Source organism: Rhipicephalus microplus, chromosome 8, assembly GCF_043290135.1.
Source record: "Rhipicephalus microplus isolate Deutch F79 chromosome 8, USDA_Rmic, whole genome shotgun sequence".
NCBI classification, from domain to species: domain Eukaryota; kingdom Metazoa; phylum Arthropoda; class Arachnida; order Ixodida; family Ixodidae; genus Rhipicephalus; species Rhipicephalus microplus.
In genome coordinates this window covers 542,046-568,798 of record NC_134707.1, presented here as the reverse complement: position 1 = coordinate 568,798, position 26,753 = coordinate 542,046, and the positions used below count along the sequence as shown (strand labels likewise).

General features: G+C 47.2%; 2 protein-coding genes across 6 annotated transcripts in view; one reads left to right on the top strand and one right to left on the bottom strand.

The window, feature by feature from the left end:
* Positions 1-26,753, top strand: part of LOC119163924 (aldehyde dehydrogenase 1A1) — a 638,180-nt gene that overhangs the window by 126,546 nt on the left and 484,881 nt on the right. For all 3 annotated transcript variants that reach the window (XR_012885825.1, XM_075872625.1, XM_075872624.1), the window contains exon 2: positions 4,587-4,742. Coding sequence is in view for 2 of the 3 variants with exons in the window: in XM_075872625.1 (XP_075728740.1) it covers positions 4,587-4,742 (156 nt within the window). In the remaining variant the exon portion in view is untranslated. The remainder of the gene's footprint in view (positions 1-4,586; positions 4,743-26,753) is intronic.
* Positions 1-26,753, bottom strand: part of LOC119163926 (isobutyryl-CoA dehydrogenase, mitochondrial) — a 109,408-nt gene that overhangs the window by 53,218 nt on the left and 29,437 nt on the right. For 2 of the 3 annotated variants that reach the window (XM_075872638.1, XM_037415995.2), the window contains exons 2-3: positions 11,573-11,673; positions 9,654-9,823 (exon numbers count right to left, since the gene is read on the bottom strand). In XM_075872638.1, the coding sequence (XP_075728753.1) occupies positions 9,654-9,823; positions 11,573-11,673 (271 nt within the window). Of the gene's footprint in view, positions 1-9,653; positions 9,824-11,572; positions 11,674-15,774; positions 16,265-26,753 lie in introns of those variants that run through there. The other variant, XM_075872637.1, reaches the window with a different exon arrangement.

Below are 26,753 nucleotides of genomic sequence, written 5' to 3'. Positions count from 1 at the left end.
CTGACTGCGCTCGCCGGCAGTCAATGCCGTGTTTCTTTGTTGAGGCGCTTCACCAAGCTCCCTACCGAGCTGCAGAAATTAGGCGCTTTTTACTCTTCTAACCACCACCACCACCACTACCTGTTGCGATCGAGCAGTTGCTGTAAGTATGGCGAACTGTGAAAGTCGGACCGAGTTTGCTGTACGTCCGTACATGTTCGAGCCGGTCGCCACATTAAAGGGCCACTCACCACCCTGCGTTTACAACAAGGGGGTGGTTTTCTCCTTCCTTTCGTACATACTGTGCATCCTTCTCGCCACTCATTTTTTAAAAGCACGTGAACAATGTCAGCACTAAGCGCTAAAGCCTATCAGGATATCGCGCTTCTCGGCTACACGCTGTTATCGCCGCTTGCGCAGTTGTAAACACACAGAATGAAGTGTGGTAGGTTGAACGCGCGCGATATTCATGCGAGACAAAAAGAACGGATAGTCAGCGGCCTGGCAAGGCATTGCAGGAGTGCAATCACGTTTGGTATTCTGCGTATATGGACCACTAGAGAGCATGTACGCTGTATACGTCACGGCGACTACTGTCTGCGTCACAGAAGTTTGCAAGAAGGAGAAGATATTTCAGGAGAGAGTATTGCACTATTTTTGTGTTTTGGGAGCCTGGTGAGTGGCCCTTTAAGAGCGACGGCTGAAGCGGCACAGGAAAGCGAGTTTCAACCAGCCAGCTTCACCCGCGTCGGAAACAGACTGGCACGTATAAGATGCCTGCCAGTGTTTAATTTCACTGTATTAAACTGATACGCTTATGGTATGCTTATCAGTGGATATGAAATTCGATAAGACACAGCAGCATCGGCACTCGCTTTTAGCCTATTGGCACGGTCCGCACTACGCGCGGGCAGCTTGCAGAAACATCAGCTGTTCATGGATTTAACAGCTCAGAGTGCAGCGTTGTTAATGCAGTCAGTATTGTACTTCACAGGGTGCAAGGCGCACGCGATGAATCAGTATGCTATCCCGAAAAGAAAAAGAAGAGCCAGGCGAGTGCCGCTCTTGCCGCAGTGGTGATATGTGGGGGCGTTCCTTCAGTCGAAGTTTTCTCACTCTAGCGCCGTTGTTTAATCGAACTTCGTGAAAAAGACCTTTGTAGGCATGTTGTAGGAGGTCGCGGATATCGAATTCGTAATAAAATCGTGAATTCAAAACACCTTTAGTGTTCCTTGAATGTGCTAGTGAGATCGTGCAGGCCCAGTACCTTACTCTGCGCGCAGCGTCTCGCGTTTGTGATTGCGCCTCTACCGAAGACTGGTAGTTTCTATTGCGTTGTGATCCCATCCCAGAAATGTAAATGAACGTGAAGGCATTGATACCAGCAGTGAAATTTTACCGACTCCCATCAGAATGCCTGAAACAGACAACCGATAGGCATGGATGGTACAGGACATGAGTAAACTCATGTTGCATGAACTGGCTGTTCTCGTCTGAGCGCACTTGTTCTGAGAAATCGATTATCGTGCGCTATCCTCTGAATAAAACCGGAGTTTATTCCTTCTTTACTGGTGAACCGATTACTATGGAGATCTTGTGTGGCTGCTCCTGTTCGTGGTGGTGTAAGTGCTGCAAACATGAATGGACGTACCAGAGTACATGCTGCACGGCAAAATATTTTGTACAGTTCTAAATCTGTTGCCGTAAAGGGAAATCACGGCTGCACGTTCGCAAACAGTGCCACAACGCTAGCGTTTCAGGGAGCAGAGCAGCGAAAGCTATGCGAAAAAAAGAAAACTACAACATTACGTGCTTTTGCGCACATTCAAGTTTTATAGCGCACATGCGCAGTGAACACGCTATTTCTATGTGAGTAGGCATAGCTTGATCAGGGCTCATTTTTCGATTGAGACCAAGTGAACATTTCCCAACAACGATTACCTGGCCCTCGCAGATTACACAATAAAACCTCTACGTTTGGAGTACTTCATTGCTATCAAAAGTCACCGTGCAACTCTAATGTCAACCAAGGTTATGAAAAAGACTACCCGAAGAATAACACGTGTGAAATTGTGTTGCCAACATGCAGCATAACTTTTAAAAAAATGTCACTTATGACGTATCGATTGATTGATGTTTGAGGTTTAACGTCCCAAAACTATCATATGGTTATAAGAGACCGGTTATAACTCCGGAAATGTCGACCACCTGGGGTACTTTAATGTGCACCCAAATCTGAGCACACAGGCCTACAGAATTTTCGCCTCCATCGAAAATGCAGCCGCCGCAGCCGGGATTCGATCCCGCGACTTGCAGATCAGCAGCCGAGTACCTTAGCCACTAGACCACCGTGGCGGGGTCGTATGGCGTGTCGCAAGCGTGCTTGAATGCGTGTAGTAAAGCGACAAAAAAGGCCTTACGGCATATCGCAAGCGTGCTTGAATACGTGTAGTAAAGTAAAAAAAATTATTGACTAAAAGCTGTCACTGTGACCAGGCCTGCTTGAGGTATGAAGCTTGACATGAAAAAAAGAATAATTCTCATAGGCGCATAATAACAAACATCGACAGCAAGGAATTTGCTCAGCCTAGTAAGCCAAACCGAAATGTAATTTGTGGAGGTGCTGACGCCCCCTGTAAAGTTGTTTGCGCCGCGTGGCGCACGTGTATCGCCCAAAAGCCGCATTTCGGGTTACAATCACCGGGCGATAGATGGCGGTGTGTTCACGTTGAGCACTTCTATCATCATCATGGTTGTTACAGGATCGATGGATGGATGGATGTAGCTGTACCCTTTAGGTCGGGCGGCGGCTAACTCCACCTAGCCGTAATACTTAGTGAACTATCAATTAGATTTATCTTTTTTTCCTTTAAATAGAGAGGTTGAGGATTCGTACTTTGCAGTGAAGGGTTTAATTTTCACTCGTGCCTTGACTTTAGCCACCAATCAGATAACCTACTTCTAGTTAAGTCTACCCGCTTAAAGTCTATTTTGCCCTACCTGTCCCTAAACTCCAGTGCTTTGAAAAACTCTGCCCCATCATTCTGAACTATAAGGTGAAGCCCTTTACAGAACATTATCAAGTGTTTAGCAGTTTCTTCTTCCTCTCCACACACACTGCATACTGTGTCTACCCCTTCGTATTTGGCCCGATATGTCTTGGTTCGCAATACTCCCGTCTGGCCTCAAACAGTAGAGAACTACCCGAATATTATCATGGATCCTTTCCTTGGCAATTTCCTGCTTAAAAGTTCGATAGATTTCTAGTGCGAACTTCTTAATCATGCCAATTCTCCACATATCAGTCTCCGTTTCCTTCACTTTCTTCTTAACCAATAGTTCTTTTTGGTTTGGCCACCTGCTGTTTTCTAAGTATTTACCAGTCAATTTCCTGGTTCGCTTCCTCCATTTTGTATCGACATTCTTCATGTACAAGTAGCTGAATACCTTCCTAGCCCAACGCTCCTCCCCCATTTCTCTCAATCGCTTCTCAAATTTTATCTTGCTGCTAGCTTCCCTGCCCTCAAATGATGTCCATCCCATATCACCTTGTACTCCCTGATTTGGAGTATTCCTGTGAGCTCCTAAAGCAAGCCTACCTATTCCATGTTGCGTAATTTCTAATCTTGCTTTAACTTCTGATCTCATGCACAAGACCGCATTGACAAACGTCAGACCAGGAACCATGACCCCTTTTCATATTCCTCTCACAGCATCATACCTATTGTAATTCCACAGTGCCCTATTTTTCATCACTGCTGCATTCCTGTTACCTTTAGTCGTCAGGTATATTTCGTGTTCCCTTAGGTACTCGGTCCCATTGCTTATCCATACGCCCAGATATTTGTATTTATCTGTTATCTCTAGCGTGACTTCCTGTATTCTAAGCTCACTACCTTCGTTATCATTAAAAATTATGACTGCTGATTTTTCCTTACTGAATCTAAAATCTAACCTATCTCCCTCACTTTCTACAGATGTCCATCAATCTCTGCAAATCTTCCTTGTTGTCTGCCAATAGCACTATATCATCTGCGTACATTATTGCTGGTAGTGCCTGATCAATGAGCTTTCCTAGTTTGACTAAAGAGAGGTATAAGCTAAGTCCACTTCCCTCTAATGTGGCCTCTAATCCTTGTAGGTAGATCATGAATAACAAGGGTGACAGTGGACACCCCTGCCTAAGTCCCCGTTTCACCTCTGTGGGCTTGGATACCTGTTTTCCCCACTTTATAACTACCTTTTTACTTTTATAGATTTCCTTTAAGAGACTAGTGACTTCATCTTCCACACTCAGTGTGTCTAGTATTCCCCACAAGTCCTCTTGGACCACATTGTCGTACGCTCCCTTGATATCCCAAAATGCTAGCCACTGGGGCCTGAGTTCTTTTTCTGCTATTTCAATGCAGTGCGTCAGTGAGAACAGATTGTCTTCCAACCTCCTGTGTTTCCGAAACCCATTCTGCAGTTCCCCCAGCACCCCCTCATCCTCTATCCATGCCTGCAGTCTTTCCTTTATAATCTGCATTGCCAGCCTGTAGACCACTGATGTCCCTGTTATAGGATGGTAGTTGTTTATGTCATCTTTGTCCCCCTTTCCTTCACAGTGGTAGCGCCGGCAGTGACCACTGGCGGAAGCAAGCCTTGGTGGCGGGCGAGAGTTGAGCGAGTCTCTTCTGCGCGTGGCGGTTGCCGCGAACGGTTGTCTTTGGCGTGCATCCCCGGTGCTCGGCACCGCGGGCTGCGCTACGGGGGCCCTCGTGGTAAGTGAAGCGTTGGCGTCGCCACCTTGGGTGTGTTATTGTGTTTGTCCTGTTATTTTGTATTCGTCGTGTTATTGTGTTTTTCATGTTATTGTATGTTTGTCCTGTTATTGTGTTTGTCATGGAGTGTATAGTAATATTGTTTGCAGATGTCCTAGCGTATTAATTACAATTGATGTATCGATTCGGCGGACGATATCGTCGTTCAAAAGCAGTTAAATGAATGTGTGTATGTTGTTCTTTGGTTTGTACCGACCGCGTCTGCTGTGTCCGATTTACTCTAAGAGCGTGGCGTGGCACTCGCTTGCCATTTCGAGACCCCACAAATTATGAATGTACAAAATCATGCTGCGTGTACCCCTCATTCCTCGTTGTAAGCGGAGCTGTCGTTGACTTGTGAATTGCACTTTATTCGACGAGGACTACTTCATCTACGCTTAGCAGAGAATAATGATCAACAATGTCTTCTCCGACCGAGCGGGTCATTGCAATATTCTGTTTTCGAAGGCTAGTCCATTCAATAGTGAGACGAGAGGCCGTTGCTCCAAACGGCCACTGTACCTGTCGTTTACTGCATTTTACGGTGACTAATTCACGTTTACTTATACTCTCTTCACAAGCATACGCACGGTGAGCGGCGTGGGGCGTCTCGTGACTTTCATAAACATGTACACATTGTGCTCAAATCACTTCAGAGAGGAACTTGATGACTGTGCCCTGGTTGAATTAGTATGAACACCCCCACGTCCGAAAAAAAAAATATTCTGGCTACGCCCCTGCCGGCTCCTAAAACACTTGCAGTTGAGTGATGTATTGTACAATGGCATTTCATTCTGTTATAAGAAGTGCACTTCAAGGCTAATTGTAAATCTCACACTTTCCAATATATTAGAGTTGATTTCATCTGTACGTCAGGGATGCCCGCTTTCGCCTTTGCTCGGTGCAATTCATCTTAAGTTTAAGTGTGCTTCTAGCTCAAGAGAATACCGATATGATAGCGTTATGCAGATGGCGTTGCCAATTTTATCTTCACGGTATCAATTACGCCACCGAACAACAATGCCACCGCTCACGCGAACAAACTACGGACGTCTGGACCTGAAATATCAAATATCCTGGCTATTAAACATTGTGAGGAATGACATAGGCTTCTACGCACCCGTTTCAAGCAATATGTTAAAATGTTTCTCTTACACTTTAAGGTAACTTATCAATGACATTTTATGCGCCTTTTATACATGTTTTTCACAGTTTCTTTAACTACAGTTTCAAGCTTCATAGTTTATTGCATAGAGGTGCATTATCTTGAACTGTTTAAATGGTATGTCTTTTTGCTCATGAAGTGTTTTGCATGATACATTTTTTTTTTTTTGATGAAGCGTTTTCATATTTTTTAGGGGCGAAGCTTTTTATGGCGTGGCTTGTGCGTCCCCCGTTGTCGTAGTGCGTAGCATGTGGCATTTACCCGCATACCAGTGGCAAATACCCACCCTCGGGCAAATATCCGCATGTCCACATGTTACGGAAAACGTAGCACGGCGTCGTTATCACGCTCCCGGTGTTTACAAAGCGCTGGCAATAGAAATGTGGCTCATACTCTCGTTTAGTCATTGGATTGTACGCTGGATCGCAGTACTTGCACATGATGAATATATGATAAATAGAAGCAAGATGGCGGTACTCTAAGTGTTCACTAGATGGACGGATGGACAGATGCACAAACGCATACACAGACGGATGCACGAACGGGCGCACGTACGGACTGATGGATGCACGTGCGGATTGACGGACGCTTCACCCCTCTCATCATCATTCATTCCGTGGATATGTGCTGTGATTTTTTATTTTCCGTAAAGTATTTTTATTGTATCGTTTCATGAAGTGTTGTTATAAGTTTTTGTTCTCCAGAAGTACTTGTCCGATGTGAAACTGTGTTTGATCTGTTTGCATTTAGTTATGTACATGTTGATGCTTTTTTGTTGTAAATGCATCAAAACCATGTATATACATGCCGAATGCGCAAAGAAGTAGGAGCCTCTGTCAGGCCACATGACCTTTAGCTCTTGCTCCTCTCTCTGTAAAACAAAATAAATAATTTAAAATTTCGATTTCTTTTACATTGGTAAACCCAGCGCTCAAGAAGCAGTGCTACTCTATATGTTAAGCCGCTGGTGCCAGCATAAATTTAGATAAAAGCAGAGTATTATGGCTAGGCATGTGGGTCCAAACTCCTTCGGTCTTCTCAAATATCTATTGTAATGCGTCTCTTATGCGGTACCTTGTAGTGTCCCTCAGTAACTATTGTAACAGCAGCCCACATTGGACCTCTGCGATAACTACGATACGCCGAAAGCGGCATCATGGCACAGACGAGACCTTTCCATTTTTGCGAGAGCAAAAGCATGCAATCCATTCCTTGTATGAAGGCTCATTTATGTTCTGCAGATGTTGCACTGCTCTCGTGTGCACATTCAAGCCTTTCTTAGGATATTTTGTTGTTTTATTTGGCACTCTTCATGGAAACCCATTAGGAGAGGCAACAGTATTACTCGCGCGACTTCAGCACGCCTATCACCGCGTACGCCGTTTACACAGTAATACCTTGATACCTACTGCCCAGGCCAATGACTTTAATCGGGCAATATGTCTTAGTTTATTACTGTGTGAACGGCGTTTTCTTAGATATGCATGTCGAAGGTGTGCATAGTGCGTGTGCAAGTGATCGGTGTGATGAAATTGCGTGAGTCACACTGTGTCACTAGTGGCTCATTCATTGTTTATTCTACATTTCTTGATAATATTTCCCCTTAAATTGACTTGAAAGCTATTCACTCCTTGCGTTCCCCAAAATTTTGGGTTGCTTTAAAGTCGCGATGTACTCACGATGAAATTCGCTGTGGTCTGGATTAAATCGGTTGGTGGTTGGATTAATTTCAATGACACTTTCAATAAAATGACTGGCACTTGGATTATAGTGGCCGCTGGATTAAATTGACTGACGCCTAAAATAATTTGGCTGGCACTTGGACTGAATTGAGTGGGAAAACCTGCAGTATGCGTCTTAACACTAATTAGACATAAATGAGCTTGATTGTTATAGTACCAGTAAGGAGTGATTAGTATCTTTCAGGGTTTGAGGCCTCTGGGGTCATGGGAAAGTCGATTTGGACGATTTGGATTTATTTGGGCTCATCTGGCTCGGCTAAATTAAATGTAAGCATGATCAACTATGGAGTTGGCTGTCCGTGTACTTTTCTCGAACCATATGGGCCCATCAAAGCTTTACTCTGCTTAATGTAAAAGCGGCAACCTGGACAGGACTTAAACTTACTTATGCTCGAATCTATCTGGTGATACCACATTCAACTAGGCTAGATTACATTCGGGTAAGCTTCCTTAACGAGGTTCGTTTAAATTCAAGTTGGTCTAACGCGCAAAGGCAAGCTGAGCTGAGAAAGTTTAGTTTTGTCATCTTCCCGAATGACCTGCGCTGAGACAGCCACATTAGAGCATATACTCAGCACATGCCAAAACTTAAGTTTCAGTTTGTTAGTTTATTCATAAATCAATCATAAATTAATAAATGAGTTACAGAGTACACAGTAACATGTAAGGGGCAGAGCAGGCAAATAATGCCCGACAGGGTGCCTTAACTCGTCCCAGTGAATGAGGCACACAAGGAGCAGTCATGTACATACGTTAAAACACTACAAAACAAAAAAGTAGCGACAGTTTCACACTTTTCATAAGGGTTCATAAACCATCGTTAGCAAGACACTGATGCTACGAGACCTGTATGATTTGCGGTATACGTGTAGTGTAGTATTCTTTCTTCAGACAATAAAACAAAAACAAACAATGTGTAGAACTACCCAAACTTCTTAAATAACAATATGCAATTGCAACTCACTAAATTAAAATGCAACAGACATTTATACACGTCAATTTTAACAAAGAGGGGTGAACGAAAAGAAAACCTTTGTGTTTTTGTAGGGAGAGGAAAATTATTTTTCAAGCATAACTAGATATGTGTGTATTTTCTTTTTGAACGCAATCACTGAGTGGATCACACTGGAAGGGTGGGAGATGCTTCTACGCAGCCTTGCTCTCACTGATTAGCTCACGGCTGCGCAGCGGGCCCTCGAGGTGTCCGGCATGCTCAGCTTACTGGTTCCTATGTGGGACTGAGCCGGGTGAGTCGCGTTCCGCAGGACTAAAAGTTATTTTCTTTCCTTCCTTTGTGTGCTTGGCTCCATCAATTTCTGTGACCCTGGCTACGCGTAGTTATGAATCAAATGGTATACATAACTACGCGATCCCGGTGCTGGAACCGACGGCGTAGCAGCCGCTACGCAAAGAAACGACACAAGCTTGATAGACACCCAAGTGTCGTTTTGGCTGCGAGTGTGTCGAAAGAAGGACATGAGAGGCCAACTGATACGACGTGACGCGCATGCGCACCGCAGCAGGCGTCTCGTCGCTACATACGCGTCGATGCTTTCGGCCACGCGATGCCGTCGTCTGCACACTTATGCTCACACCTGTACACGCTGCAGGAGATGAAGCAGCATTACTTGGTCGACAACCTCACATGCCTTCGCGAAAGGTGACCGTAGGCGGCGTCAGCAGCGCGAGTGGTGCCAGAATTCACTGTCATGTGATGACATACAGCAGTATACAGGTGTTCTGTAGTGCGATCACGATGCCCGACAGAATTGGTGACGTCGCGTGTCGACGTCATCACAATTGGATCTTAAATGGAGGTGTGCCCCCCATCTCGGCGACAGTGTGGGCGCGGCAATATTCCGAACGGTATCAATGCTATCTCCGAGGAAACGGAAGAAGACGGGACTGCATAAAAAAAAAAAAAATCGGCTTGTTTTTTGTTTTTGAGCGTTTGCCGGTACTCACTGGTGCACGGTGATGTAGGCGGTGGTACTGACACATCCTTTGGCGAGGGCCTCAAATATGACCGATGCGTCGAGCCTGCTTAGTCCAGCTCCTCCGTACTGGTCCGATATGTAGACGCCGCCGAACCCCAGCTCGCCTGCCTTGCGCATCGCTTCCACCGGGAATATCTCCTGCATTAATATGCGTATATGCCGGTGAACTCCTTGGCTGACCTCGTCTCACGAGTCAAGAGGACCGCATTGCGAGACCTGAGCGAAATGCCACATCAGTCACCATTGTGACGTCTGCAGATTCAGAACATTTGTGGCGTCATTGCTTTGTCAAACAATCCCGGAGGTGAGGTACAGAAAAGCTTTGTTGTAAAGCGCGAGTCCCGAGAGCGTTCGTCACTCCTCTCGGCATAGGAGTGCGAGAGGTCGCACCCAACGTAAAGCAAGTGAGCCGCTGTAAATATTGTTTTTTTTTCAGCCCCCGAGAAGCTTCTAAATTTGTGCCGTCATGTGAATTCTGGCGGGAGACCTCGAACTGTGTGCACCACCTAGCATTAAGACAGGTTCGTCCAGTGAGAAGAATGCGCATAGGCTCGTATAGCGCTCCTTTGTTACAGTGAATATGTCGGTTGGACTGAAAGGTGCCTTCTTTTCGAACACCAGTATAACGTAGATAGGGCTAAATCAGTGGGCATTTGGGAATTCATCTTCGCGATTGTGGGTGCCGCCCTCTTTTTAATCACGCCTGCAAGGCACAAAGATCTTGAAACGGTATAGAAAGTGCATCAGGGTAGCTTCGGTTGCTCTTTCGAGCAAGGAGAGCGAATTTTCATCGCAAAACATGCGATGTCCATTACGTTCCCTTGACTGCTTTTTCTATGGCTCGTCTGCTCTGTTTTTTTCCTGGAAGAAGCTCATATACGGTGGCAGGAAAATAAAAGCCAGTTGTAAGTTCAGCGTTTCCTGTGCCTACTCTTTGTTCGTCCACGTTCTGTGCGCTATATGTGAAAACCTTAGTATATGTGTAGTCACTAACGGTGGGATCGATAACTTTTTCATGTTTTTATCTGGAATGTGTACAGCGTGGTTTTAAACAATAGATATATTTCTTTAGTGATGGGCAGTCAAAAGCCTGTCGTTTTGGCGCCCTAACTCTACTTCGAGGTGCCTAAGGTTATGCCCCTGTAAATAACAAAAACTCGTTAATTATCAACCTGAAGACAGTTGCGTATGTGAGACATTTGCAGGACGTGGCAGTTGACGACATACTGATTTTTCTAGGTATAAAAATGTTCATGATTTCAGATATGAGAATTCCAAATTTCAGGCGCTGATCGAGGCTGTATCGAAAGTGAGCTCGCCGGGCACGCAAGAAATACCCCGCTGTGTTACCTCGACCCGAAACTTCACGTTACAAAAGGCACCTATCTATCTATATGTCTATCTATCTATCTATCTATCTATCTATCTATCTATCTATCTATCTATCTATCTATCTATCTATCTATCTATCTATCTATCTATCTCTGTCTGTCTGTCTGTCTGTCTGTCTGTCTGTCTGTCTGTCTGTCTGTCTGTCTGTGCGGCGAGAGAGAGAGATACAGAGACAAAAGACATGTTCAAAGTGCCATTGGTTCGCCTTTAAATGCCTCGTACCTATAGTCTTCTCATACAATCGATCGCCTCAAGCTACTACTAAATCGGTCATTAAAGCACAGGAGAAACGTTTTTATTTACACACAGATTTTGTAAAAGGACCAGATAGATAGAGAGAGAGATTGGAGAAAGAAGAACAACATAAAAAAACACTGTTTTCTACCCCCCATCGTTAGGGCACGGCTGACCGCCATCAGGGATGAGGATTCGGAAAGTAAAGTTGATAAAATTGAGTCCAGGCAGTGAGAACGAAGCCAATAAAACTAGACTTACTTTTTCGTCCCATTCTTGCATGTATGGCAGAAATTCCTTTTCAGCAAAGTCGGACGCCGTTTTTTGCATTTGGATCTGTTCCTCGCTGAGACCAAGAGTTGCTGCGCAAAACAAAAAGCGGTGATTGATTCATACAGATTTCAGTGACTACACAAGCGCTGCGGTGCTACTTTGCCATTTCGTTCACCCACACACACACACACTATATATATATATATATATATATATATATATATATATATATATATAAGCATGGTGGTTGAGTGGCCATAGCATTGCAAGTAGTCAAGTAGATTCTCCTCTCTCTCTCTCTCTCTCTCTCTCTCTCTCTCTCTCTATATATATATATATATATATATATATATATATATATATATATATATATATATATATATATATATATATATATATATATATATATAGGCATGGTGGTTGAGTGGCCATAGCGTTGCAAGTAGTCAAGTAGATCCTCCGCAAGCGGTGTCACGACGTAGTTTGTTTCGGCCTAGAGTCTGGCCTTCATCAAGATTGATGAAGGCCAGACTCTAGGCCGAAACGTCGAAATAAACCACGTTGTGACTGCTCACAGAGAATCTACTTGACAATATATATATATATGTGTGTGTGTGTGTGTGTGTGTGTGTGTGTGTGTGTGTGTGTGTGTGTGTGTGTGTGTGTGTGTGTGTGTGTGTGTGTGTGTGTTTGTGTGTGTGTGTGTGTGTGTGTGTGTGTGTGTGTGTGTGTGTGTGTGTGTGTGTGTGTGTGTGTGTGTGTGTGTGTGTGTGAACCTTCTGTAGGCACGCGGTAAATAGCATTGGGGAGATTGTATCCCCCTGCTTTAGACCCTTCTTGATTGGTATTCTGTTACTTTCTTTATGAAGCACCATGGTAGCAGTTGATTCCCTGTAGATTTCTTCCAGGACGTTTATATATGTTTCGTAGATGCCCTGATTTCGCAGTGTCTGCATGACTGCTGATATTTCTGCTGAATCTAACACCTTCTCGTAATCTATGAAGGCTATGTATAGCGGGTGGCTATATTCTGAGCATTTCTCTATTACCTGATTTATAGTATGAATGTGGTCGATTGTAGAGTAGCCTTTTCGAAATCCTGCTTGTACGGCATCATTTACCTCAACCTCGTAGCGTTGTGATGACTTTAAAGTGACATATCAACCTTTCTCATTCGCGCTTCGCATATCATCGATTCCCACTGTACGTGGGATCTGCCGATTTTTCTCTTGTGCTTGCGTCATTGTCGACGAGCTATTACTCGCTGGTAATACTTGGACAGATTTCGCCAGCAGCATCGCCATGGCGCCCAGCGTGTCACGCCCCGTTCCGTTGGTTTCGGATCGCCACGTGCTTTTTGAGCAGGAGAGAGAGCCGTGCCTTCTGCTTCACTGCCACGAACTGTTCGCCACCGCTAAACAAGCGCTGCCAGTCTACGCTGCGCGCGCCTTCTATCTTATCTCCCTCTTCCCCTTCCCTTACCTTTCGTTCTTATAAAAACCCAAGCCGGACAATAAACGCTCGCTTTTTGCCCTGGCCACTCTGCTCGTGCATTTCGGGGCGCGGCCCAGCCGCGGGGCCGGTTATAACAGTGGCGACGAGTATTTCAACAAAGAACGAGACCCAGCTGCTTCCTGAAGGCGGGCAAGCAGCCACCCCATCGACAGGCATGAGTCACCGCCTCCCGGAATTCAACGACGACACAGATAAGTGGCAAGCGTACCTCGTGAAGGTTGAGGCATATTTTGAATCAAACGAAGTCACTGACGATGCCAGGAAAAGAGCCCTGTTGGTAGCCGCACTTGGGTCGCGAACGATTGATGTGCTATGCGGTAGAGTGGCACCGCAGAAGCCAAACGCACTCGGCTACGATGCGGTAGTGAAAGTTCTAAGCGAGTATTATAACCCACGACCAAACGAAATTTCAGAAAGCTTCAAGTTTTTTCACCAAAACCAGCAGGAAGGAGAGTCTGTTCACGCATTCATTGTGGAAATACGGCGCCTAGCGCATAACTGCAACTTCGCGTCCATGCTGGATAGGATGTTAAGGGACCGTATCGTGTGCGGGGTACGTTCAAGAAATTTGCAAAAGCAGCTGCTCGCGAAACCTGAGTTGACATTACAAGAAGCAGAGGCACTTGCGTTGGCGGCAGAAAGGGCAGAGTTGGATGCGGAGAACATAAATCGAGAAACGCCCCCGGTAACAGTGTCGGCAACGAAGGAGCAACGCTGGGTGCCGCGAGGTCAGAAGAAAAATGAAGACGGAAAGCCATGCGAGTGCTGCGGAAAGCGTAATCATAAGCACGCGACCTGTTCAATGCGTGAGAGGCACTGTTACAAATGTGGAAAATAAGGGCACTTGGCACGCATGTGCCAAAGGATCGACAACGCGTTGAATGTAACAGCCCAAGCCAACGACAGTGATAGCAGCGCGTCGCAACTTTGGTCCGTAACTTCGAATAATTCATTGGTGCCCCTGATTCAGGAAACGTTCACGTGGAACGGCGTAAAGCTGAAGATGGACGTTGATACCGGCTCGCCCGTATGCGTCATTCCGAGAGCAACCTACAAAGCCCACCGTCATCAATGGCCGAAGTTGCAGGAGCCAAAGATAAAGCTGGCGTGCTATTTGGGGAAGCTACCCGTACTCGGAGTACTGTCAATGCGTGTATGCCACAAATCGGCGGAGGTTGATTGCAACCTAATCGTATTGGACTGCGAAGGTCCTCTCCTGTGTGGTCATGATTTGCTGCAGAAACTACAAGAGCAGGGCGCAGCAGTACTCCACGTAGCTGCGCCACCACTCGGGTCGAGCTCGGAGTCTCTGCCCGCGCCTGCTGTGTTGGACCACTATTCCGCCCTGTGCACGGAGGTCGTAGGACTCATGAAAGGCCCACCGGTGCGCCTTCACATCAAGCCTGAAGTGACGCCAAAGTTCTTCAAGGCAAGAAAGGTACCCTACGCTCTGTTGGATAAAGTTTCAGAGGCATTAGATCGACTCGTGGCAGCTGGCATTATATCACCAGTGACCCACTCGGAATGGGCTACGCCCATTGTTCCAGTCTTAAAGAAAGACGGCACAGTTCGCATTTGCGGTGACTTCAAGGTTACTTTGAACTTAGTATGCGAGCTGAAACAATATCCGCTGCCTCTTATCGAGGATATTTTTGCGCAATTAGGTGGGGGGGAGCGGTTCAGCATTTTGGATTTGCGCGACGCATACAACCAGATCCAGCTAGACGAAGAGTCTCGCAAATTGGCCGTGATAAACACCCACAAGGGCCTCTTTTGCTTCAACCGCCTCCCGTTTGGGATGGCTTCGGCACCGGCGATATTTCAAAGGCGGATTGAATCAATCCTACAGGCCTTGCCAGGGGTGCAAGCGTACCTAGATGACGTGTTGATAGCGGAAGAGGGTGACAGCCAAAACCGCAATCTGATGGCTGTGCTCGAGCGCTTCCGTGAACATGGCATTAAGCTTCGTGCTGATAAGTGCCGCGTTAGCGAGCCCTCTGTTACATATCTAGGTCACCGTATTGACGCGAACGGACTGCATCCCATGGAAAAGAACGTGGATGCTATCAGGCTAGCCCCCTCTCCACAGAACGTCTGCGAGCTACGCTCATTTCTGGGCATGGTAACCTTTTATAACAAGTTTATGCCCGACTTGTCTACCATTCTAGCACCGTTGTACCAACTGCTGAAAAAGGGCGCTAAGTGGACATGGAGCACCAAAGAAAAGAAAGCCTTTGTCCAGGTGAAAAATGCGTTGTGCGCGGCACCCATACTCACTCATTTTGACCCGAACCGTGAGCTCTTCTTGGAGTGTGATGCGTCCCCATACGGAGTTGGTGCTGCACTTTTTCATCACACCAAGGGCGAGAAGCGACCCGTAGGCTTTCGATCGAAAACGCTGACAACTGCCGAAAGAAAGTACTCTCAGATCGAGCGCGAGGCGTTAGCCTTGATATTTGGTGTCACTAGGTTTAGGGACTACCTGTTGGGACGAGAGTTCACTCTGGTTACGGATCACCAGCCGTTGCTGGGCCTGTTAAGGCACGACCGTCAGACCCCCGTCATGGCGGCAGCCAGAATACAAAGATGGGCGCTACTACTTGGTGCATACAAGTATAAACTGCAGTACAAGCCGGGAAAATTTATGCTCAACGCGGATGCATTAAGCCGGTTACCCCAATCTCTTGAACAGGAGCTGCAGGACGACGAGGATGCGGCCGAGTACGTCCTCGTCGTGGACCAGTGGGACGAGCCGGCGGTGCCCATGAAAGAGCTTCAAGCCCTCACGCAGTCAGACGGCGTACTGTCAAGTGTGTGCAGATACGTCATCCAAGGTTGGCCACAACGCACTGCGGAGGAAGGCACAGAGATGCGGGAGTATCACAAAAGGCGGAACGAGCTGTCCGTGCAGCATAACTTGCTTCACTGGGGTCATCGTGTTGTGGTTCCGGCGGAAGCCAGGAAGAAGCTACTGAAGTTATTACATGGAGCTCATCAAGGAGTTTCTGCAATGAAGGCAGTTGCACGGTCAAAATTTTGGTGGCCTGGCTTGGACCACGATATTGAGCGCTTAGCCGCTGTGTGTCAGCACTGCGTACAGGCGTTGCCCATGCCACCCGCGCAAGCACCCATTCGCTGGCCAGAGACGCAGGAAAGATGGTCGCGATTGCATGTCGACTTCGCGGGTCCGATCCAAAACAAGATGCTTCTTGTCGTCGTGGACTCTCACAGTAAATGGATTGAGGCCATTCCCCTGGCTCACGCGACCTCGCGCAACACAGTCGATGCCCTGCGAACGCTGTTCAGTAGATTTGGTCTGCCACACACAGTAGTGTCTGATAATGGCACGCCATTCACCGGATGGGAGTTCAAGGAGTTCTTGCAACAGAACGGGGTAGTTCACGTGCGGGCACCCCCCTACCATCCACAGAGTAATGGACTCGCCGAACGTGCGATACGAACCATCAAAGACGGACTAAAGAAGTGTGGGGACGCAGACTTGTCAAGGGCGCTGGCTAGAACACTGTGCCGCTATAGAAACACGCCGCTTCCGTCCGGGCGCTCACCATCAGAAATGTTGTTGGGTTACCAGCTCCGCACCCGATTACACATGTGTTTTCCTTCTAGGAGCCGAGCAACAGGGGATGTCCACTCTGCTGACAGCGCCGAGTGGAACTTCGCACCAGGAGATCCTGTGTACCTTCGCAATTACGGTCGTGGTGACAAGTGGACACCTGGGAAGGTCCGGTCAACCTCTGGTGCACGCATCGTGTCTGTCGACACGGAGAACGGGCTTGTTCACCGGCACATGGACCAGCTCAGGCGGAGAAGCATCGAAGAACCGTCAAGTCCAGAGGCTCTCACTAGCCCCCAGATAAGCCCGGACCCTCCAGTACAAGACTGCAAAGCTCCAACGGCTACTGGCCCCGGTCTTCCGGGCCACCCGCCCCCAGAGCTAAGACGTTCCACACGTATCAAGAAGCCAGTGGAGCGTTATGGATTCTAAGGAAGAAGGAATGCCACGAACTTTTTCGCCACCGCTAAACAAGCGCTGCCAGTCTACGCTGCGAGCGCCTTCTATCTTATCTCCCTCTTCCCCTTCCCTTACCTTTCGTTCTTATAAAAACCCAAGCCGGACAATAAATGCTCGCTTTTTGCCCTGGCCACTCTGTTCGTGCATTTCGGGGCGCGGCCCAGCCGCGGGGTTGGTTATAACATTCACATACGGATGTAAACAAGAGAGGAGAATTTGCCCAGTCAATATGGCCGAATTCTGGCTTCACCACGGCTATAGTGCACTAGAATATTCTAGTACACTATACCACGGCTTCGCAACAAGTGACATCAGGGCCTCTCCTCAGTTGTTTCCTGCATCCATAGTTTAACCGCGACAGGCTGCTTAGAAGCGTATATGCTTTGATGGCTACGACGCACTTCGAATGATGATTTCGCATTGTAGCAAGCTACCGTCGAGGCATCAAACTCGATATCGAGATTTACGAGAAAATGTGGCCGCTCTTTCACTCTCCACGTGAGCCAAAAATGTAAAAAAAGTAGTCGATACCTTACATCCCTTGAAGTACGTGCGGATAACAAGCATCGAGAGCATTTTGCAATTGATGCGAGCCGGAAATCGCCATGCTGGCTTTTGGGCAACGACAAGCGATTTTTTCTAGTTTTCCAGAAACGCTGACGCAACAAGTGGCGGCGACGACGGATGGGCCTCCGCAACAGCAAAACTTGCCACTCGTCGAGTTTTACCAGGAAGACGGGCACGGTGACCGGGCGCCGCATGAGAGACGGAATTCTACCGTAGAGGCAGCGCCCGGCCGACCGTGTTGTCTGTACAGAGCGTAAATTAATGACGTGAAAGCACTGACGCTAAAAGACTTCCTGCTATCGCGGGTATGCGGCTAGTGCTTTACTCCTTGAACGCCTAGTTTATACTTGTCATTTCCATTCAGCGCGTTTCCAATAAGTGCAGTTTCGTCGACCCCTTAACAAACCACCAGGTGGCGACCGCAGTCCAAGTGACTGCTGAAATCCGTAGAAAAGTGCTTACAGGGGAACGAAATACCAGACACTTAAAGTAGAATGAACTTAATCTATTAAGGCAAAAAACAAATGGCTAACTTTCGCTTGTATAGACTGCTAACCATTACATCTGTGCAATACAGGTTGGCAACACAGACAGTAAAATTAAAAATGAAAACTCGGGCAGAGCAAAGTGATATTTTGCCAGAACTTGAGAATGGATTTCGAATCGACAAGCGGTAAGACGATAACCTGCTTGTTCTTACTCAGTGTATAGAAATATCTGAAATAGAAAACAAACCCTTATACGTAGCATATCTGGACATCACAGGGGCGTATGACAGCGTAATCAGGAACTTTTGTGGGACATATTAAAGGAAGTTGACCTCGGTGACGACTGTAAACAGTCTTTGAGAGAAATATACCAAAAAAACACAGTGTGCATAGAATGAGTAGGAATAAGTAGCGCTGCAACCAACAAGGGGCTCAGACAACGATATCTTTTGTCCCCACGGTTATTCATGCTGTACAATTAAGGTTAGGATGGAAAAAGCGCTAGAAGGTAGCAACATTGAATTTAATATGTCACGCAAACAGGCTGGCGTGACTGTTGAGCCGAAGCTTCTGGGCCTATTTTATGCAGACGATATTGTTCTATTTGCGGACAGTTGGAAGGCGAGGCTCTAGGACTAGGATTTAGTACATCAAAATGTGGATTGAGGTATTCAATAATCACGAAAACCAGGCGGCATCAATACATAGCCAAGAAATACCGAGGGTAAGCGAGTACAAGTAACTTGGAGTATGGATAAATAAGGGAGATAAATATATGGAAGTACAGGAGAGAAAAAAAAAACATCAGCAGCAAAGGGAAAGAGGAATGCTGCAATAAGTGAAGTACAGATTGTTATAGGGATACAAAAGGTATAAAGTACTCGAGGTCCGTGGAAAGGCGTAATGCTTCTAGGGCTTGCATTTGGGAACTCCGTAGTGTACATGAAGTCAGAGGTGGAATGAGGAATGCATGTAAATCGAAGCGCTGTGGGACGCCTCGCATTGGGCGCTCAGAGGAAAACGACGAACGAGGCTGTAAATGGGCATATAAGATGGACAGGCTTCGCAGTAAGGAAAGCTCAGAGTAAAATGAGATTTAAAGAGAGGCTTGGGAAAATGAAGGAGAGTAGATGGGCAGCAAAAGTGTTCAGGTGTTTGTACAGGAAGAGCATGGACACAAAGTGGAGAAAAAGAACTAGAAGGCTCACCATTGAATATACGGCTGACAATGGGGGCGATACGGCAACACGTCAGAGAGGTGGAGATCATTTATTGAATGACAGTGATGTAAAAGAAGCTGGTTTTCAGTAACTACCGAAAGGGCAAGAACGAACTGAGGGGAAAGAGGTTTTATTATAATTTAAGGGGAAGCGCTTTACTGTTCGAAGCGAAGTCATTAAGCGAGACTCAATAAAAAAAGAAGAACAATGTACATGTTGTGGGGGAGCTAAGGAAACGATAGAACTTGTTCTGGTTAAATGCAACGATATATATTTACCCAGCTATATGTGTGGGTACAAGTCTACATGATTCTGCCTGAAGAGGCAGGATGACCTCATTGGAACAAGGACCATCAATTTACATTTTCTTGTTACAATAAGATCGATTTAATCTAAGTAGATAAGCCATTAGACCAACATAAACAAAATTTTCTTTTCATTTTCTTTTTTTTGCGAGCTTGGTAGCAAACATCTCACCGCCCCGTTATAAAGAGGACGCTCATAGCATTCATCCGTTTATCTTCGCCCATACTTCACCATATCCATCCATACAAAAAAATAGTTCTGCGCCTGGCTATAGCCTAGCTAGAGTGTTGAGTGGCGTGACCGCGCCTGGCTGCCTCATAGCACGGCGATAGCGAGTTAGCCATTTTCTAGGAGACCGTCGCCGCAATCGTTTTGGTCACGCCTGCATTAGCATGTCTTCCATTCCCCAATAAAGAACTATATTGTCTTTTATACCAGTGTCACATGGGTACTTCTGACCGCGATCAGTCAGTACGGATAGGATTTTTCGGTCGCTATGGACGCGCAGATTATGATGACAATCCTGGTGCAGAGTTCCTCCTCTCAAAAGTAACCTGATCGCTAGTTGCTTTGACCAAAACGTGAAAACACAGTTCTAATGAATCATTTTCTCGTGTTTCTGTTATTGCGGTAGATGAATCATTGTTGGCAACACTTAATCGTATTCACATTGCTTAAAGGCCTTCTTGAGTTTGGAGACCACTGCGCAAAGCTACTTTTACGCCGAAAAGATAAACACATGATTAAACGATCCACAATCGTGAAGTCATTGTAATATATGACGTTGTAAGTACCTGTGTCGTATACTGGCGCACAAGCACGAAAAAAATCTGATCTCAGACGAACATGCCACAAGCGGAACTACATCACATGCAAACGTACAGCATGTTATCATACGGCAAAAAAAAAAAACATCCGTATAGTAGAACTCCCCATAAAAACTTTTATTTAATTAGCATGCCCCACTTACACGACCTTTGGAAGAAGCTTATCCTTCATTTTATTATTACCATTAAAAAAAAATTTCCAGCACTACTGCGGTGCGCAAGCTGCCGCAAATAAACCGCCTACATGGAATTCTGCGGGTGGTGGGGGTGGTAGGAGCGTGGTGGTGGTGGTAGTGATTAGAGAAAAGAAAAGACACCTAATTTCTGCAGCCCGTTAGGGAGCACGGAGCGTCGGTGAGAAATGGCGCTGTGCGCCGTGTGTATGGAAGCGGGCGAGGAAGAAACGCGCGCGTGGATTAGAGTGTCGTTACTTTCCCAAGATCAAGGGGCTTTATTGGTACTTAAAGCCCCTTTAATAGTACTGAAGGAGGCGCGCACCGTGCGCAGGATATACTATGTGCTTCGGCTCCTGCGGCGCGCTTTTTTGATGCAGATTTCTTTCTACCTGCCCATCATTCATGTCGCACACATGATGTCATAACCCTTGAAGTATGAAAAGCCAACCTACTGAATTTGAGCTCCGTACAATTCATTCTGGGAGATCAAAATTCATCTACAAAGGGCGTGTCTTATACTGATTATACAATCACTCACAATAACTGAGCCGATTTATTGGAAGTTAGCTGTGCTCAGAAAGCTGTGAGATAAAAAAATACCATGTCAAACGCACGAAGAAAAAAATTTCTAGATTCCACTTACTGTGGGAATCGATGATATGCGAAGCACGAAGAGGAAGATAAATATGCCACTTCAAAATGAGCACAGTGTTTCGAGGTGGACATAAATTATGTCCTACATAACTTCTATGCCATGATTATTATATTTAGATGCGTCATTTACCTTCGTCTATTCACGTCACATGATAACAAATCTTTGGTATGTGGAGCTATCGAAACGGTCGCGAGCACGCTATGGTCGTAAGCCATGTTTCACGTGATCCCCATGTCGTGATTATCATGTTCAGATGTGTTATTTACCTTCGTCGTCTATCCGCGTCTCGTAATACCAAATTTCGTATATGCGAAGCTAATTAAACGAGTGTGAGCACGCTATAAACGTAGCACGTACTCATGTTTTACATGGCACTCGTATCATGATTCTCATGTTTATACCAGTCATATACATTCGCCATCTATTGACGTCGCGTAACACCAAATTCAATATATGTGAAGCTGGCGAAACGGCCACGAGCGTATCATGAGCGTGGCATGTAGTCATGTTCTTACACGGCATGAATGTCATGATTATCATGTTTGCTCTAGTCATGTGCCTTCGTCATCCATTCACGTCCCATAATACCAAATTCGGTATATGTGATGCTAGAGAAATGACCGCGAGCACACCATGAGCTTGGCGTGTGGTCATGACCTATCATAACATGAAAATAATGACATGCATGTGATGATTTCCAGGGTAGGGTCTGTCCATTATGTTCGCTATGCATTCATGTCATACCATACCCGTTTTGCAAAATGTCATGTGAATGAAACCACAGCAAGAGCAGCAAGATCATAAAATGTGAATCATGACATTGATGGAATACATGTCATGATTTACTAGTATCCCGTGCTTGCCATACAGTCATGTTATGCCATACCAATTTCGGTATCGATACCATTATCGAGACGGCCAGGAAAGCTGAAAGTCGTAAGCGGCTAAATAGACAGACAGACAGACAGACAGACAGACAAACAGACAGACAGACAGATAGATAGATAGATAGATAGATAGATAGATAGATAGATAGATAGTGGATTGATATGTGGGGTTTATGTCCCAAAACCACCATATGATTATGAGAGACGTCGTAGTGGAGGGCTCCGAAAATTTTGACCACCTGGGGTTCTTTAACGTGCACCCAAATCTGAGCACACGGGCCTACAACATTTCCGCCTCGATCGGAAATGCAGCCGCCGCAGCCGTGATACGAAACTGCGACCGGGTCAGCAGCCGAGTACCTTAGCCACTAGACCACCGCGGCGGGGACAGACAGACAGAAAGACACAGACAGGCAGGCAGGCAGGCAGCCAGGCAGGCAGGCAGGCAGGCTGCTACGTAGCTGACACGTATTGCTGCTGACACATAGGCTGCTACGTATTGCTATGTAGCTGACATATCAGGGGTCAGAAGACAACGAGGAAGTGGTCTGTCAGTTGTGCGTGCTGTCCTCCATCTTAGTCGATGCTATACGCATCAGTTTCATAATAGATTCTAAATAGACACGCCTCATGTCAGTTTTACGTAACATCTTTGTAGTGGAGGTGCTGGATATTTCCCTGTCTTCATCACAAAGCTCCGCAACGGCCGCATCATCATAGGTCCAACCATGGCACAGGTTGAGCAACCATCGTCTTCACCACCTGCCCCTTCCTTGACTTCTACGTACGTTGTTCTACCTCCTGCTCGTGATCCCGGTGTATTTTTCGGTCAGGATGGCGTTGACATCGACAAATGGATCAACTAGTACAAACGGGTCAGCGCAAGCTATAGTGCGACCCGACTCTTATGCTTGCCAATGTGCTTTTCCACCTTGATGGCCCACCGCGGGTGTGGTTCGAGACGCACAAAACGGAGATTACAAGCTGGGATTCTTTTAAGAAGATCCGCAACCGTTTTGGCGACACCGTTGGACGGCAGATCGCAGTGCGGAATCAAATGGCGGCTCGTGCACAGACGTCGAGAGAGTCGTAAGTCGCGTTCATGCACGACGTCGTCGCCCTATGCCGCCAGATTGACGAGCACATGAGTGAGTCTGAGAAAGTGGCCCATGTTCTGAAGGGCATAGCAGACGACGCCTTTAATCTTTTAGTATACAACAACGTTGCCACCATCCACGCCATCATCAGAGTGCCGGCGGTTCGAAGAAGCCAAGAGCCGCCGTATTACTCGGCGATTCACCCGGCTGCCCAAAACGGCCGCAACCTCATCATGTGAAGCCGCCCGCCAGTCTCTCACGTATAACGTCACGCGCATTGCTTGTCGGGAAATCGAAGACGCCTGTCCGGCTCCTCTTCAGCCACCCGTTTTCACAACGCTCGCCTCTGACCAACAACAGCCGTCAGTGGCGTTAATACAACCTGTGGTGATGCAGGATTTTGCGAACCTCGGCCTTCCATCAGCATGTCCCTTGACTCTCCCTGAAGTACCGTCTTACTCCCCAGGACGCGCTCGCCGTTTACCTCCAACAATGCCCTTCCGTAACCCTTCAGAATGGCAAACACCCGACGACCGGCCTATTTGTTTTTCCTGCTACCAGCCTGGGCACGTTTCTCGATATTGCCGCCACTGTTGGTCAAACCAACCACATCAGACCTGCTCTACCTCGGCGCACATGCACCCGACAACCCCTTGACGTTCAGTTGCCGCACTTTTTAATTTCTATTCGTCGTCATCTTACCAGCCTTCCACTGACGCCCCTTTGCGCAGTCGCCGCTACACTGACGCCCCTTCGTCCGGTCGCCGCAGCTCTCGCTCCCCGTCGCCGCTACTTCCCCAATCCCGCTCTCCGCCACCTCGGCGCTTTTCCTCGCCGAGCTTCTCTCGATGACCGCAGCAGGAAAACCCGATATTGCAGCTTATAGAGGTAAAGCTGCAATGCCAATGACGGCCGAAAATCCTCTACTGACGCTTCCGATGCACCACAGCCTGCTTGAAGTACAAGTCGACCATGTTCCCGTGACCTCTCTCATTGACACAGGTGCGCACCTGTCTATTATGAGCGCTTTTCTACGCCGCCGCTTGCAAAAGATAATGACGCCGTCTACGACTTGGGCAATACGGGTTGCCGATGGCGGTACTGTACCAGTAATTGGAATGTGCACTGCGCATGTCAGCATTGCCGGTCGTCACGCCGTGGTCCTCTTTGCTGTGCTAGCCTGTTGCCCTTATGACCTCATACTTGGCCTTGATTTCCTTTCGGCACACTCGGCCTTAATTGATTGTTCATCTGGCAGCCTCAGGTTCGATCATCCCATCTTTGCCGACTACTCTGCAAAGCCCACCAGCTGCTTGAGCCCGACCACTTTTGTTCGCCTGCCACCTCAAGCCGTCACATACGTGTCTTTGTCATCAGCCCCTCCCGTTCCTGACGGTGATTATATCGTTATGCCGATTACTGACGTTCGGCGAGCGCGCAGTGTTACTGTGCCCCATACCATCGCGACCATAGCGGATAACTGTGTGTTCCTTACGCTTCTTAACTTTGGTTTCACCCCTCAAGTGTTGCCCTGCCATATGTCCCTAGCCCAGCTAACTGCCATAACAGACGACGATGTCAGTGTTGTCGCTGTATCTGCTCATGATCGAAGCACAGTCTCACGGTCACCCAGCTCAAGCGATGCTATTTATCGAAACATGATTGGATCAGAGCTTTCGCCTCCCCAAGATGACGCTATCTGCCAGGTTTTGACCTCATACAGTGACATTTTTGACATCCACTATCGTCCCTTGGGACAGACTAAAATTGTCACTCACAAAATCAACACTGGTGACTCTGCGCCCATTCACCATCGGCCATACCACGAGTCAGTGTCCGAGCGAAGAAGCGGCCAAAATGCTCACGAAAAACGTAATCGAACTGTCTTCGAGCCCTTGGGCATCTCCCGTGGTATTAGTAACAAAGAAAGACGCCTCATGGCGTTTCTGCGTTGATCATGGCCACCTCAACAAAATCACCAAAAAATACGTGTACCCTCTACCACGCATTGACGATGCCCTCGATTGCCTCCAAGGCACCACCTTCTTTTCATCTCTCGACCTCCGATCTGGCTACTGGCAAATTGCTATAGATGGCATGGGCCAAAAAAAGACTGCCTTCGTTACCCCTGACAGTCTTCACCGATTCAAGGTCATGCCCTTCGGGCTCTGCAACGCTCCAGCGACCTTCTAGAAAATGATGGACACACTCCTTTAAGGATTTAAATGGTTGACATGTTTGTGTTAGCTGTACGACGGGATCATTTTCTCACCTACCTTCGCAACCCACCTTGAACGCCTTTCGACCATTCTATCCATATTTCGACAAGCCGGCCTGCAGCTCAATTCCTCCAAGTGCTACTTCGGTCTTCGTCAGATTACCGTGTTGGGTCACCTTGTTGATGCTGCCGGTGTACGACCAGACTCGACGAAAGTACGCACTGTAACAAACTTCCCAGTCCCACGCTCTGTCCTTGATGTTCGCAGTTTCGTGGGCCTCTGCTCCTACTTTCGCCGGGTCGCGAAACTTTGCGGCACTCCCACGGCCACTCACCTACCTTCTCAAACAAGATGTCTTATTTTGTTGGGGCCCTCTTCAAGCTTTCTCTCAGCTAATCACCGCTCTAACGACACCTCCTATTCTTGCACATTTCGACCCGGATGCTCCTACAGAAGTGCGAACAGACGCGAGTGGTCACGGAATTAGTGCAGTTGAAACGGGGTTTATTGGCGTATGTAGCACTTGCACAGCAGGTCTATTGATGCGGAAAGCAGGCGGCAGCAACCGACTCAGGAATCACAGCGCTCGGGGCAACAGCTCGCGCTCGGCTCCTTTGGCTAAAGGCGTGACCCACTGCGGCACATACTTTTCTTCCTCTCTACAATACCCCGGCGACGAAGACGAGCCATCCTGCCAAGTCAAGGTGACGAGAGGAGGAGTGGGTCGTGATAGGGCTTGAGACGACTCACGTGGACAGTCTCACGACCAAGGCATCGCCTGTCTGTAGATGGCGTGACCGGCTCGATCACGTATATGACATGAGATTGACGTTTGACGACATGATAAGGACCGTGAAACTTGGGGGCAAACTTAGAAGACAGACCAGAGGAGTGGAAGGGCAGTCGTAGCCAGACGAGCAAGCCCGCGGCAAAAGTCTCGACTTGCTGGTCGCGGTCGTGGCGGTCTTTTTCGAGTGCTTGCTTGTCCGAGGTGAATGATCGGGCCAACTGACGACATTCTTCAGTGTGGTGCACAATTTCAGAGAGAGGGTTGAATGCTGAGACACGGGGACGATGCTGCAAAATGGTGTCAAGGGTGGAGCATTGCTCACGCCCATATAGATGAAAGAAAGGCGAGAAGCCTGCGGTTGACTGCGTCGCGGTGTTGTACGCATAAGT